The sequence below is a fragment of the Anguilla rostrata genome, chromosome 13 (assembly GCF_018555375.3).
Source record: "Anguilla rostrata isolate EN2019 chromosome 13, ASM1855537v3, whole genome shotgun sequence".
NCBI lineage: Eukaryota > Metazoa > Chordata > Actinopteri > Anguilliformes > Anguillidae > Anguilla > Anguilla rostrata.
The window spans coordinates 22,599,351-22,614,475 of NC_057945.1; the positions used below are offsets into that span (position 1 = coordinate 22,599,351).

Here is a 15,125-nt window from a genome sequence, read left to right on the forward strand (position 1 = left end):
CTCTTTCTCTCTCTCTCTCCCCCCTCCCTCTCATTCCAGAGCGGTTGGTTGCCCTGGATGCCCGTCGTTGCCGTGGTGGTTGCCGTGACTGCGGTTGTGCTTTACCCGGGTCTGTCCAAAAACAGCACCTGAGCGAGCCCCTCTCACACCCCCCCACCCACCCGACGACTCCCCTCCCCCCCCTCCACTCAGCCCAGGCTCCCGTTCCCTCACCCTCAATACCTCCTGTTCTGAAAAACACGGCTGTTTGCAAACGCAGCAGTAGGCTCCCTGCTTTAACTGTATAAAATGTAACTGTACATATTTAGAGAGGGAATAAAAGTTGTAACTTCTACTATAGATGAAATACTTTATCTGCGGTTTATTTCTTTGTTTTTTTTTTTCTTAATCAGTTTGTTGGGAATCTTACTATTAAAGATTTTTTTCAATGGGTACCAAACTTGTTTATTTTGCTAAGTTTTAAGGTGAATTGTCTTATATGGTTTGCCATATTAGTGTAAAATGTGGTATTCCAGATATGGGTTTCAAAGCCAAATGTCTAATTATACACAGGGCACATGGGGTTAAGTGCCTACCATAGCTTCTAGATGTGTGTAAAAATTGTGTGATCCAGTCTGTTGAAGTGCCATTCATACTCCTGCACACTCCTAGATGTTTCAGAGGAACTCATCTGAGGTATCAAATGAAAAATAGTGAAGTTAAAAAAAAAAATAATAATAATAATAGAAAAAAACATCTCTAAATGGTCTCCGTGGTGGCTTTGTACCCTTCCATTTATTTAGTTCCGTTCTTCCTGCCGATGTCATCTCTTCTAGATCCGTCGAGCGTGTAGTTCTGGTGTGTGCGCGCAACATGTTCTTCTGTTAGTCAGCCTGTTTGTGGCCCTGTTTTTATTGCTCTCCCATCTGTGACACATCCGTTTACGACACAAACGAGTTTCTTGTGCTCTCAGTTCCAGGTGGCCATTGGTACAAGTAATAATAATCGCAGATTTAGGTAGGTCCCCCTGCACCTCTGACTGTAAGCCCTCCTGACACAGAGACCTTCCTGTTTGGGATGTTGGCGCAGTCTGCGGCATGCTGCACTGCACCATGGGTAAAATTAGCTACACTTTGTCAGACTGGACTTCAGTGTAAACGGGGGTTGGCTCGTCTCTGAATGTATTCTTTAAGAAAGTAATAAGCTAAGGCCTTCTATCGGGACACACCTGTGGTGGTATCACGTTGTGACTGAGGGGACAGATGCGCTCATTCGTCCTGGGGCTCCTCTTGGGGCGTGGCCCGTGCCTCCTCCTGCTCCTCCTCCTCCTCTCGCTCCTCCGTTTCCTCCTCTTCCTGGGCCCCGCGCGGGGACGGTGTGGTGGTGGCCATCCTCTCCAGCTCCTCTCTCAGCTCCTGCAGCCGCTCGGCCGTCCTGGCCCTGCTGTTCTTCAGCGTGTCCGTCTCCTTCTGCTTGGCCTCCATGTCCGTCTCGTACGCCTCCATCCAGGCCTCCAGCCTCTCCTCCAGGTCCGTCTGCACCTCCTTCAGGAAGTTCTCCACCTCCTCGTGGATGAAGCGCTCCTCGGCGATCCTCTCCTGCAGCCGCTCCACGGTGGCCTCCAGCTCCACCTCCCGGTGGACGTTGTGCTCCTGGCTCTGCTGCACCTTCAGGTGGGAGATGCCGCGCATGTAGTCCCTCTCCATGGCGGCCTTGGCCTTCATCTCCTGGAGCTGGGCACGCAGGTGTGCCGTGATCTCCTCCCGCTGGTGCACCTCCTGCGCGCGCTCCTTGCGGAGGTCGCGGAGCTGTCGCTGCAGGGCCTTGCCCCGCCTCCGGCCCTCCTCCTCCCGCTGCACGATATCCAGGTGGTTGGCCTTCTGGCGCTTCTCCTCCTCCACGGCCGCCAGCAGGCTGTCGAAGGTGCCGGCCTCCTGGAGCTCGTCCAGCATGTCCTTGATCACCAGGGCCAGGAACTGCCGGTCGTGGTCCACCTTCTCCAGGTTGTCGGGCGACAGGGGCTTGTTGTCCAGGGCGTGGCGCAGCTCCACGAGGGCCCGACGCCTCTCTCGAGCGCTCTCGGCAGGTCCGCCCTCCTCCGCCACTCGAGCCCCGCTCAGAGTCTCCCACATCTCCTTGTCCTCCTCGGAGTTCTCCTGAATGGCGGCGATGCAGGCGATGTGGCCCAGCACAGCCAGCTGGTCTGCGCAGTCCTGCAGCACCATGCTTAACCTGATCTGCTCCAGGTCCCAGACACTGTGCTGCCACCGTGTCTGCAATAGCTGACTCTCCTCTGTGTCACGTTTCTTCTCCATTTTTTTAATAGGCTCTGCCATTTTCACCCTGGCTGAATGGTGGTGTCACCAACCTAGGTGGATGCACTTTTATTTTCTTCCGCTCAAATGCTCCCACAGTGAGACTCAGGACACTTTATCAAGCGCTAACCCATTCAATCCCAACGTCTCCCTAGGCCCAAGATTATTTTCTTCTCCTTGCTCTCTTTTCCCGCTTCAGGTCCTGTAAATTTTCCTTTTACGTTTTTGACTTAAATATCATTAGGGTTTTTTTTCGTACACTTATAAAGTTGGGTAAACTTCCCCTTTCTTACTTCAGGCGAGCATAGCCTATAATATTCTAAATATTTTTGTTGTATGTTCTGCCCTGATTTTACGAAATTATTAATCTTTTTTGTCGTACTTGTTCTGGCTACTTGTCCCAATCGTACAATGATCGATCGGTAATTTAGCGGTTTAACTCGCCAGCTTCCCACAGTTTGGATTAGTGCCAAGCTTCTTTCAAAACGGCAATTGGAACTGTGACGTCCGGAGTTACGTCACAGAGGATGATTACAATTCAGACCTCCGTCCACCAGACCTGTTGTTTTTTTTTTTTTTTTGGAATAAAAATAATGCTTTTCAAGCAAGTTTTTCTTAAATTTTGGGCACAAGACAATTTGTACATGTAAGATAAACGTACGGGAGTAGCATCAGTTTGAATTAAGCTAATTGAAGATGAAGTTTCCGTTATCGGCATTTTGAATATAGGCTAACCGATTGATTGTTTGTTAAACCAATTAGGCACTTTTGAGCATTTGGCATGTTAAAACGCACATAAAAGACGACGTGTACCTGGACAAGGTCATTAGGCGCTTTTCCACCATGGTTTAAGCCTAGAACGCGGAAAGGCATTCAATTCAGAAATGTCAAGAGGAATATTTAAGTGGAAACCTCCGTGTCATTCAGGCAGTTGATCTGATCGGAACATCGTTTGTTAACCTCATCAAAAAGTAATTAATCCTAATCAGAGATATCAGCTCTACCTGTCTTTCGGAGAACCCGGCTGTTCTCCTACTGTGGAATGGTCTCGTAACAGGAAACTTTAGCTGATGGTCCTCAAGACAGTTGATTACATACCACCAATACATATTTGATGAACACACTGTATTTTCCCCCGAAAAACCACTCGTGTCTGGTAGAATTAATTTTTCCCTCCTACCACTTTCAGTGAAGAAACGGTTAGTGTGTCTTCAACGCTGTTTACACCCCCCTTCGCAGTACACATGGGATGTTAAGACTCGTATGGAATAGCCGGGAGCGATTAGGCAACTTTCGTTTTGGAAACGTGGTACCTTCCCGATTGTGGTGACCAGTGAGGTGTTGAAATACTGTCTGAAGGTACTGGCTGTTGTTCGTGTCTTCAAAAAAAGGAAAAACTGCAATTGGGCGTAGGATACTGCAAAACTAAGCCCAATAAATTGCGATAAATAGTAGAATATGACTTCACAGACCGTATGGTTAGCCGTTGAACCAGCTAAAGAGCAACGGTCTTGATTTAAAAAACATCAAGCACTACACTCAGTAGCTAAATACAACTGCTAGGCTATTTCTTCCCTGAGTAGACTACATTTTGAATTAATCCAAAAACTCCAGTAGGCTAATCTCGATACGAAAAACTACAGTATATGGTATGCGTTGTTAGTACATTAACTAATACACAAAAACACTACATTGCTTAGTCGTTTAAGGAATACCTCAATACGTTGTCGTAATTTAGCTAATTGTTGTAGGATGTATGAAACATAAAATTGGGTGTTACTGAATATTTTTTCTCTTATGGAAAGATTCCTTTTAAAGGGAAGTTTCCTAGAGTACGTTTCAGTTGTTCCATACACAGCTCATGTTCGTGCAGTCTTAGACCACTGTACACACAGACCCTGATTTTTCAGTACAGACCACTCCTACTCATTTCTTACCAGGCTTATCCATATTAGTGACCTGTCTGTCACCTTACATGTAACCTGAAGTTCACATAATATATATTTACCCCTCTTTATGGGGGTTGGAGGTGTTTGCTTTAAAAGGTCATTTTGGACAGATTTATTTTAATTTTTACTGGAAAAAAAAATGTTAATGAAAATGAACTTAAATAATTTCTCTTATTGAAACTGGGAGTTCAGTGTGGGTCCCTGTCTGGGAAATGGATTCAAAGTTTTCAAGTGAATAGTTTGACTGAGGGGTGGTGAGATGAGCCTGCAAGAGACTGGAATAAATTAGAGAGGATGTGTCTAGTGTGGCATGTGGAGACCAACAAATAAAACTGTGTGGTGTTTACGTTTACCTTCTTTGTCTGCAGCATCATAAATAAGAGCTCCTTCAGGTCTTGGAGCAAACACTCAATTCCTCTCAGTCCTCCCTCTCACTAAGCATTGTGGCATTCAGTTAGTTTAATTTAACTTCAGTTGAAAGGCATTCCAACCCCCCCCACCCCCCAAACCCAACCACCTACTCTCTGTCTCTGCTCACAGAACCCTTGGTGTAGGTCGTAAGTGTAGGTATTCTCTTTCTTGCTACAGAAATCCAGTGTCACACATGCACACATGGAGTTAGTGCTGGGGAGTCATTTCAGTCATCAGTTTGCGTGTGTGCGTCTGTCTGTGTGTGTAAAATATCCACATTATGTACACGTTGTAGACAAGTTTAAATAAAAGGAAACTGTCAATGCGGACATGAACCCACGCTCCTGTGCGTTTCTGCTGCTGGAGGACTATTGCAGAATTTTTCGGGTGGACCTCTAGTTACCGACCCTTAGACCCTTCCAGTTTCAATCTGCACAGACCATAGAGGTTTTTCCCATTTCTATTTCTGTTTATAATTTCCTCCCCAACCCCCAATTTTTTATGTCCAGTGCAGGTTTTTTGTTTTCAGAATTGTTTTGTTCTTGTTTCTTTTCTCTTTTGAGAGGCGGATATGAATGGGGAGGCTAATCCTGGTGCATGCACTGTTAACTACTACTATCTTTACCAATTTTCAGAATTGTATTGGATTTTCCTGGTTTTCTGTTGGCGTGTTACTGTAACTGAACTGTGTGCCAGTCACACTCATCCATTCACATGTGATGACAGAGCACTTTGGCGGGAATAAACCTAATTAAAATTGGTCTGTTTTAAAGGTTTTCAAACTCAAATGAAAATGCATGTATGTTACATTCACAGTGAATCCAATGCAGACATGGAGAAAATGTTTCTCTTACTAAATATTAGCTTTGTGCGTAAGCAACACCCATCATTTTAAAACACAATTTCCTTAACCTTACAAAGAATATCGATGTCCTTTAAATTGGAATAGGGGTAGAACAACACTTTAAAAAGTTATTAAATAGTACTGTAGTTTAAAAGTGCAAATTAAAGTTTTGGAGCGTCATTGTATCTGTGCATCTATAAGAATTGTGCAGTGTTTGTTGATGAAATCATTAATGTGTGAAATAATGTTTCTGCACACATGCTGTTAATGGAAAAAAAGACTTAATTTTTCTTATTCCACCAATTTGTTTGCTTTGGCAAAGTTAGTCCAAGCTGCCCGTCGCTCCCACACACCCAGCCCGTGATGGAAAAGTACCATTTGTACATAGTTTTGTTTGCAAATATTGTTCTGAGATGCTAAAACTTCAGAAGGACACTTTTTTAAGTAAATAATTGTTTAAAATATATTTTGTAAAGATGGAAAGTTACAATAGTTTCTGGAGTACAGATTTAAAAAAGTATTTGCACTAACACATGTGATGTGCATGATTTTAATAAAAACAACTTTACTCTCCTGCAAGCGTCCCAGTTCATTGTGCACGTAATGAGGGTGTGGAGGGGAGGTGGAGGGGGGGTTCAGCCTGTTCCACTTGATTCATATTAGGCCCTGCCCCTCTAGATATCTTCCCATCTAGAGCAGGAGTGTCAGACTCCTGTCCTGGAGGGCTGTAGTGCCTGCTAGTCTTCTTTATGTTTGAATGTTTGGTGTAGACTGGAGTCTACACACCAAGGCCTGAATTAGCTGTTGATTGAAAGGAAACCACAAAAATCTGCAGACACTGCAGCCCTCCAGGACTTGAGTTTGACACTCCTGCTCCAGATGTTTCAGTTATGCATTCTCCAATCAGACACTGGTACATTGCTACCATTGCATCCTCCCAGCTAAATGATTCCCTCTCCAAACCTGTTTACTGCTTATAACCTATTGGTTAGAGAACAGAGCTTTCCTTGGGATTTCCTCAAAGGAAATGAGGCTGGAGCAGATGGATTTGGGATTTCACTAAAAGCTGAGTGGTCATCTGCTGGCTGATATGATCATTTATGTGATGCACTGAAGAAGATTGGCCCGTCAAACATTCTACAATTGGAATACTTTAAACCAGGGGTAGAATACCATGGTCCTGGGGTGCCAGAGATGTTCCAATCATGTAATGCATGGGTAGGGGCATTATTGCTAAGATAACCATTAGTTTAATTGAACCATTCTTCCTGGGTTCATAAACAAATGCGCATGTATATGCATCTGCGGAAAAATACATTTTTGCTGAGGCCATTGACTTGTTTTCCCAGGATTTGATGGGTACTTTTCAGCATTAAACACTAGGTGGCAGCCCTGAACAAAAAGTGACATCTGAGTTTCTTAGAAACGAAGCCTACGTTTTCTGTTCTTTTGTGTTATTTGTGCTTGTGACCTGTCTTGACCTGCAATAATGATACACTGGCAGATTTTTTTCATAGTTATTTTTAAAGGGATCTTCTCTGTACCTTGACCTTTTCGACAACAGAAAACAGGCCTCTCTTCCTGCAGTGACATGGGCTCATCCTTGAGGAAGGCCTGCTGCTCACTGATAATTCTGACAACATGGAAACTTGTCAGTGAGGACTTTGGGCAAAGAAAAAATAAGATATTTACAACTGCACCGGAGAAAGGAATAAGACATTGCGAGAACTTGTTATTCTTTGATTTTCAGGTGTAGAATGTTACTATCACCATCATGTCAATAAGATTACTGCAGATTACTGAAATTTTTAAAAGGATTCTCTATTGCTTTCAGTAAAATTCAGGAAATGCATTTCATATTGATTGGATATTTTGGTTAGCATGATTTACTTAAAAATGATCTTTTCAAATTCTTCCAGCATCTAAAGAATGAATGTACTTCATACAGTATGTCTCTGATCCTAGTCTGATATGGACACAAACCCGCAGCTCTTCTCTTGAGAGGTGTTTCTGAGCTCCAGGGCATTACGAGCATAGCGCCCCGAGGTGCACAGTTCATTTCAGCCAGACTGTGAGATGCAGAGCAGAGGAGGTATGACACGGCTATGACATGGCAGTGAGGCGGCTGTGTGTGGGAGTCAGTGTCATCTGGAAGGAGGAAATGAGCATGACCAAGACAAAGGCATCCTTCTCTAAAGTTCTGGCTCAGAAGTGCTGTACACATGTGGGTATGGGGTTTTCACACAATGTGTCACAATGATAGCTGCGACTATCAGGGTGGGGGTGAATTCAGGAGATAAAATTAAACTGAATTTATCATAAAAACCTGGACAATCACTTTTTTGCATTTAAAATTTTCACTAAGCCGTAGCATTAAGATGTATTTATTTGTTTCACCTTTATAAACGGAAAAATAACATCTAAAGTGTAAAGTATGACATTTATAAATACAAAATCTAAGATGTGCGTTTTGTACGTGAATTCACTTCAGCTTCACTTCTGATCGTCAGCGCACTGATTGGTCACAGCATTGATTGGTTAAAATGTAAATGAAATGTGAATTATGTGATACACATCATTTCTATATGATCAATACCAAATTATCCTTTGGGCAGTGCAACAAATGTGGTCAACATAAAAACTCATTAAATATCTCAGCTGAACAAAACAGGCTTAATACCATTGTGTTTGTTTTCTTTGGTTCTTTATATGTAATACGCTGCTAATTTTTTTAAATAATAATTTTAATTACTCAAGAATCTTTAAACAAAGACTCCCCTATCAGACATCAGACATTGTTCAAATTCATCAACTGTATTTCAGTTCCTTTTGAATTCACTGATTTTAAACGGAATTGACTCCCCACAACTGCAGTGACTGCCCATCCCCAGACCAAAGCTAACAGAACATCCGGCACACGTTGTGTAAGGGATGACTGTCTGTCACACTGAGACCTGTGGCAGGTGTAATCAGGCCCCGTAGAGACGGCGACAGTGTGCTGTGAGAATGAGTCAGTCCACACGGGCCGAGCCCAATCAGACATCCAGGGGAGGAGTCCAAAAACCGGCGGGAACGTGTGGGCTGGGGGAGGAGTTCAGCCATAAGGGATGAGCCTGCATGACCAAATGCACTTTATCCCACACAATGTGGGTGCCTGCAGTTGTGTCATAGGCATGCTGGGAGTTAAAATAATGCAGTTTCTCCCCCCGCCCCACTCTGCCCAAGGAGAGATATAATTACCCAATACCAGGGTCTTCAGCCAACAGACCTAATTTCAGTCTTACTATTAGTAAAGGTGAGCGACATCACAGTCTATAGCGGATGTTCACTTGCGTCTCTGAACTCTTCTACACTCAATAGAACATTCTGTTAATCTGACAGAAATACCTAAAAGAGTCAAAAGAAGAAAAAAAAAACAGGCTTGATCATCAAAGTAATATCACACAATGCCACGAGCAAATGAGATATATCATAAAGGAAGTGAGTGGCTCCATCAACAAATGAAAAATATTTAAATGCATCAAATTTGCTTAAAAATGTTACAATGTATGTACTATGAACAGATACATGTTTATTATTTAATGGTAGAAAAATAGGAATCTTCTTTGCTCATTCAGATGCTGATGAAGGTCTAAAAATGAAATGTTTGCTGTTTGATTGCCATCTTGAGCATTATGGACTTTATAATAAATAAAATTTCTGCAGTAGCCTCCTCTTCTGATTTTTTCCATTTTACCCCAGTGTGCAGGTTTCCGCGCATATTTCTACTTGTTTGATCACATTTGACCTATGCACCTGGTTTTGTGCTCTAGATCTAAGAGGATATGGCAGAGGCACAAACTTTCTCTACACTGTTTTATTCTTTAATGGTTAACCGATAGTGAGCACACATCGTAAAAATTCCACAGATGCCTGAGGTATGAAGTAGAATGATGAAGGCAAAAAGAGATACCTGCACTAAGTTAATTCTCCAAAACAAGTCTCTATGGTGCTAACACCTGTAGGTAAGGAAGCACCACATCAATGTAAAAGGTCTGAACAAGGTAGGCAGTTGTCAGTATGTAAAATGTACTTGTTTTTTAAACACTTAATTCAAAGTGTCCAGTATTGTGGAGGTGAGTCCACTGTGTATATGGCAGCCTATGATGAACACAAGGCCCCGCAGGCACCCGCTCTCTTTCTCTAGCTCCACCCGTGTGAATCATGCAGATCGGAGCACAGCAGCAGACGTGACCTGCAGAGGGAGGAACAGAAGCCTGCAGCAATGAACACATGTGATAACAGAGCCTGTTTATTCGGGAGGGAAAATCTAAAGACCTGTGTCAACAGGGGCGGGGTCAGACAGGTGAAGCGCAGGAAGTTTGTCTCGGTGCTGAAGGTGTGGCTCAGCGTTATAGTTGAGGTAATGTAATGGGATCCTTCTCTCTTCCTGAAGATTCTTCACATCTTTCCATAGGACTTATCATCTTAGGTTTTTCTAACCCTAACCCTAACCCTAACGCTTGCTCATTTTGTAATTGTTCAGCAGACACACAACAACCAAAATTTCAGTAAACCTGGTTGATACTAGCAGGTTCTTATGATGTTATATTTGTAAATGTTAGACAATAAATATGATACATTTCATAATAATGTATTAGACAACAACTATGAGAATGAAATGTCATAATAGTCATATGTTCACAATTCAGGTCCTGAATGTATTTTTTTTTTTAAATGAGCCAAAATACTGAAAATTAAGTTTCACATTTTTGGCAGTATATCTGACCAGAGCCCCCCACCCCCAACTCAACACACAAACACACACATGTATACGCATAGGCTTCCACATTATTTATTTTAATGAATGGAACTACATGCAAATTAACAGGCAATATAACCGGCAGGTGCTGATAACTGATGAAATTTAAATGATCATTAATGTATTTATTTATATTTCAACAACTGTAATCTAATCGATATATAGATAAACAAGTAGAATATTTTAGCAAGGCTTGCTGTAAATGAAGATCGCAAGTGCGTTAAGTTCAGTATCAGTATGTGCCTGTTATACACTACATGATTGTGACTGTGATTTTGCTGTCGCAGACACATGTTCAATATCAGAAAGAAAGCATTGCAGTTTTAGCTTTATCGCTTAAAGACTACTGATATATAGAAACTGTCGGTGAATGTGAGAGGGTATCCGACTTCAGTCGACTGAAACTTGTGTAATGTATGGGAGGCATTACGTCGTTAACTTAAAATATGCAGTTGCGACTCACAACCGAAATAATGTATTTGCTTCAAAGTGCCAAATAATGTTAGAATATCTTCTGCTTTATCGCATTACTCTTACCCTGGAGGATGTCCATTGTACTCTAATGACCCGTTCTGTGCTTGTAACGAAAGAAGACATGGAAAACGGGAAACGTAACATGACAAAACAGCATTAACGACACAGCAAGCGTGGCGTCATCCAAGCCTTGCCTTCAGAGCGAACGCGCAAGCGCAGCTTTTCATTGACCAAGGAAAGACTCCAGACTGCAGAACATCGGCTGATCCACACGCTCCTGAGCGAAGCTAACCAACGGAACGACTTTAGGAAGAGAGCACCAGGAGTAACGAAATGCCGGTGACAGAGAAAGATTTGGCAGACGACGCGCCATGGAAGAAAATCCAGCAGAATACCTTTACGCGCTGGTGCAACGAGCACCTGAAGTGCGTGAACAAGCGAATAGGTGACCTGCAGTTGGACCTGAGCGATGGCTTGAGGCTTATCGCCTTGCTGGAGGTCCTTAGCCAGAAGCAGATGTACAGAAAGTATCACCAGAGACCCACCTTCAGGCAGATGAAGCTGGAGAACGTATCGGTGGCGCTCGAATTTTTGGACCGAGAAAATATCCGGCTGGTGTCCATAGGTAAGTCAGTCCTTACCTGTCATACATTTGGGACGGGGAAGAAAGTGTGATCCGTTCCACCTGATACCAAATAACCTATTTTAATGTTTTGCAATTCAAATGAGAATTCGTCACAAACAACCGCGTGTACTTTCCAAAACAATGCGCATTTAGTATGTCTTGTTTGCGCTCTATTTCATAACTTTTAAAGGACTAGTGGCAATTTCGTGGTACTCGAATTTAAGGAGAAACATTTCAGTCTTGCCGTTTGAATGAAAAACACCTGTCCTTGTAGACCGCCATTGTTGCTGTTTGAAATGGAAATGTCACACCATGCAGCAGGGCAGATGATACCAACAAACTGGCTGCACATCAACTTTTTAAGACTTTAGGCTCATAGGCGCATTCGTAGGTTGCAATTGCCACTTTAATGTCGTCCATTTCAATTTTATAATTGTCTTACTGCTTACGTACCATTACATCTGCAGAATTCACTACTAATGCATTAAAATGAGTTTTTTATTTTATCTGACCTTTTATTTATTTGTATGTGATAGGATTAAATTATGTTATATGAAAATGTCTTCCTTGCAACATAGCTAATTGGGAAATTGTTCATTGACATAACATTTAGGATAACAGAACAGCTTGGTATTGTCTGGAAATTCTAAGGTTAAGCAGAGCACTGCAATTCTGGTCGTACAGCATTTTTGTGTGGTTTTTGTAACTGTGCCTGACTCCGGAGTGTTGTGGGAACGTATGAGAGTCGCCTCTTGGCGGGGTGTAAATTTTCCAGAATCGCAGCGTTCTACAGAGACAATAGGCACGATTATCTGTAATTAACTCGTTTGAACCTAACTATAGGTAGGGGTACTTCTACGACAGTTTTATTTGCTTAATGAATAACCCAAGTCCCTATGGTACACATTGCCGAGTTGTTTCATTACGATGTACAGTAGTTTCACTACATTTTTACTTTGTATGTAATCACGACTGACCGTAAGTGACCGATTGATTTTTTGTTAAAATACGAAGCCTACATTTACTGGTCTAAAATGATTGTTAAAACACCTTTCCCCCGTCCTTTTTTGTTTGTATTTTTTCCGTGTGAAGCATCAGTAACATGGCTTTATATACAGGCTGGCTACCAATACCGCAGTTTTTTAAATTAGATTTTCCCGCAAGTGTTGGGGAATGGCGTTGAAATTAAAAGTAGACTCCTGCCTGTTGTTACTCAGTTCTGGGTAAAAGTGCGGTGAATGGATCGTTACTAAGCTACGCCACGTTTATGTTAGTGGTGAAAGCACCGGGTCTGACATGTGAGTGATGGAACTGTACAGACTATTCGGTGCGCGTAATTCATTTCCTCTCTTTTTGAAGGGAAAGGGGCGATATATATACACACACAGGCAGACAGACAAAGGGAGGGAGAAATTTGCACATGGTTTGAAATTCATCCTTCAGGGTACTGTAATCCAAAAGTACAATGCAAACACAAGATCGTGCCGGGGGGCTATAATTTACCTGTGTCGACGTACCTGCGGGGAAGAAAAGCAATATTTTATCAACAGGTGGCTATCTCACTAACGCAGGGCGCTGCCTGTGTTAAGTCTAGTCCTCAGTTAGTCATTCCTTTCAAAACACTGCAAAACATTGCCATGGAAACGAAATGCACCTATATCTCACGATCTTAAGTCACTACCTTGCAGACCCAGCTACTCCTTATTCCATGTTAGAAATGAGTAACATATATGAACACATCAAAAGAGTGGTGATCACTCGTGCTAAAAGACTCCCTATGAGCACCATTTGCCTGCAGCTGAAAAATTTGAAGGAATGGTATTGGAAACAAATTTCATGAGATGGCAGTCATAGTAACCAGTGTCCGATGTTGACGAAGTCCTTCAGCTGATAAACTGAACAAATAGCGACTAAGTATAGAATTTATTTCAACCAATCTTCCATAATATCATATTGTAAGCTCATAATTTGACAGCATCAGTGTTGTCATGTGTTAACCATTTTATGTTTTTTTGTCATATCTTTGTACTTGTTGAAATATCTTGTTTTCCAGTGTTTACACCTTGATAAGTTGTTAGAGGAAATTTGACTTTTTTTTGTCTCTGGACACACACCTGGTCAAAATCAGAGTCTCATTTGTGGCCCCTCATTTTATGACGCATGATCGGTGTCACTTGTGTACACAGGAAGTGATGGATGGGTGAACTCAATAGACGGGAGTGTACTGCTATCATTCTTGAGTGACGTTGCCTTACAGACCTCAGCCAGATTGTTTTATTACAGGCCCTAAATGAGTAAGATGGACTCCAGCACTTTGAAAAGGTCTGGTCTCTGCAGTTCACAAAAGAATGCAACAATAGACTTCCTGTTACCTTACAGCCAACGCGCTGAATCATTTGCTGTGTTTAGTCAGTGAGTAAAGTTGGCAGTTTGCTAATGGGACATATTGCTGTGTTGTAAATCAAGAGTAGTTGAATAGGGGGAGAAACGGCAGGTTTTATGACCAAACTGTGTTTATACATACAAGCAAAAGCACAAGAGGATCTCATGCGTAGAATTCAGTTGATATTGTGGAGCAGACTGGACTCCCTTTATGCCGAGGGGTCACACACCTGGATAAGGCAGCCATTCAGAAAGAGCAGCGAACTGCACAGTGTTAACCTGAGCGACCTGTGCCACACAAATGTACTTTGTTTGAAAATGAAAGGAACCCAGATGCGTTCTTTTGTCGTGCCTACAAAATAACTCATTAATGTCTTCATCGCATTGTCTCTCATGCATGTAGTCTGCTTACTTACTTCCCGATATCTTTGGGCTTGGTCATGGTGTGGTCCTTGGATCTCATAAATTTTTTCCCCTTCACTCAGCTGAAGAAACCGTTGTTAGAAGTGATATCACATGGCCTTATTTTCCAAACGTAGACACAATGACACTAAAGTGCTTGGGGAGAGCTGAAGACCACCACAAAGGCAACAAATGGGCTTAGCCCTGTGTATCCAGGCAGGTAATATGCAGAAGGATGCTAGCCTTGCTGCTATTACTGGCCTGAGCAGGTAAGAGGTGACGTATCACACAGTAGTTAGTCAGTTAATCCCTGTGAAACTTGCGTTTGTGACTGCCATCAATGAACTTTTCTTTTTAAGAATAAGTCCCTTTTCTTGCTCTCCTCATTGGATTACTATTCTTGATGCGTTTGTTCCCTATGTTCTAAGAGCACCTTCTATATATATATTTTTTGCACGCTCTTGTTTACCACAGAGCACCCAGTATATTTTCCTTCTATTCCTAACTTTTCTTTTAATTGGATGAAGACATACTACTGCCGTTAAGAGCTTCTTTTCTTAAGCGGACTGAACAACTTCCAATCATATTTGCGTATCGTTAAAAAGAATTAAGAATATAAATGGTAAATGGACTGCATTTATATAGCGCTTTTATCCAAAGCGCTTTACAATTGATGCCTCTCATTCGCCAGAGCAGTTAGGGGTTAGGTGTCTTGCTCAAGGACACTTCGACACGCCCAGGCTGGGGTTTGAACCGGCAACCCTCCGACTGCCAGACAATCGCTCTTACCTCCTGAGCCATGTCGCCCCTGATAGACTGGGAGTTGAAAAGACCTGCGGAAGTGCTAAAAGCCCTTGTAACACAGTGGCAGTTGAAGCAGACAGTTTCTGGTTTGATTCCTGACCTTTTAAAACAGAGGTTTAAAAACAGGCAGCTGCTTATA

At 42.5% G+C, this 15,125-nt stretch overlaps 4 protein-coding genes across 5 annotated transcripts in view; 2 read left to right on the plus strand and 2 right to left on the minus strand.

Moving 5' to 3' along the window:
• Positions 1 to 6,072, plus strand: part of slmapa (sarcolemma associated protein a) — a 69,759-nt gene extending 63,687 nt beyond the window's left edge. Inside the window, exon 23 of the mRNA XM_064305858.1 lies at positions 40 to 6,072. Coding sequence (XP_064161928.1) covers positions 40 to 132 — 93 coding nt within the window. The 3' untranslated portion in view covers positions 133 to 6,072. The remainder of the gene's footprint in view (positions 1 to 39) is intronic.
• Positions 1 to 15,125, minus strand: part of rps23 (ribosomal protein S23) — a 223,989-nt gene that overhangs the window by 131,366 nt on the left and 77,498 nt on the right. The window lies entirely within an intron of this gene.
• LOC135238153 (dynein regulatory complex protein 9-like) lies at positions 1,248 to 2,315 on the minus strand. The gene has a single exon (XM_064305857.1). The coding sequence runs from the start codon at positions 2,313 to 2,315 to the stop codon at positions 1,248 to 1,250; it is 1,068 nt and encodes a 355-aa protein (XP_064161927.1).
• The window catches only part of flnbl (filamin B, like), a 75,820-nt gene continuing 71,669 nt past the window's right edge, over positions 10,975 to 15,125 (plus strand). The window contains exon 1 of one of the 2 annotated variants that reach the window (XM_064304178.1): positions 10,975 to 11,398. In XM_064304178.1, the coding sequence (XP_064160248.1) occupies positions 11,107 to 11,398 (292 nt within the window). In that variant the 5' untranslated portion in view covers positions 10,975 to 11,106. The remainder of the gene's footprint in view (positions 11,399 to 15,125) is intronic. The other variant, XM_064304177.1, reaches the window with a different exon arrangement.

Coding starts and splice junctions, on each gene's coding strand:
- LOC135238153 (XM_064305857.1), bottom strand. CDS start 2,315: ATGGCAGAGCCTATTAAAAAAATGGAGAAGAAACGTGACACAGAGGAG.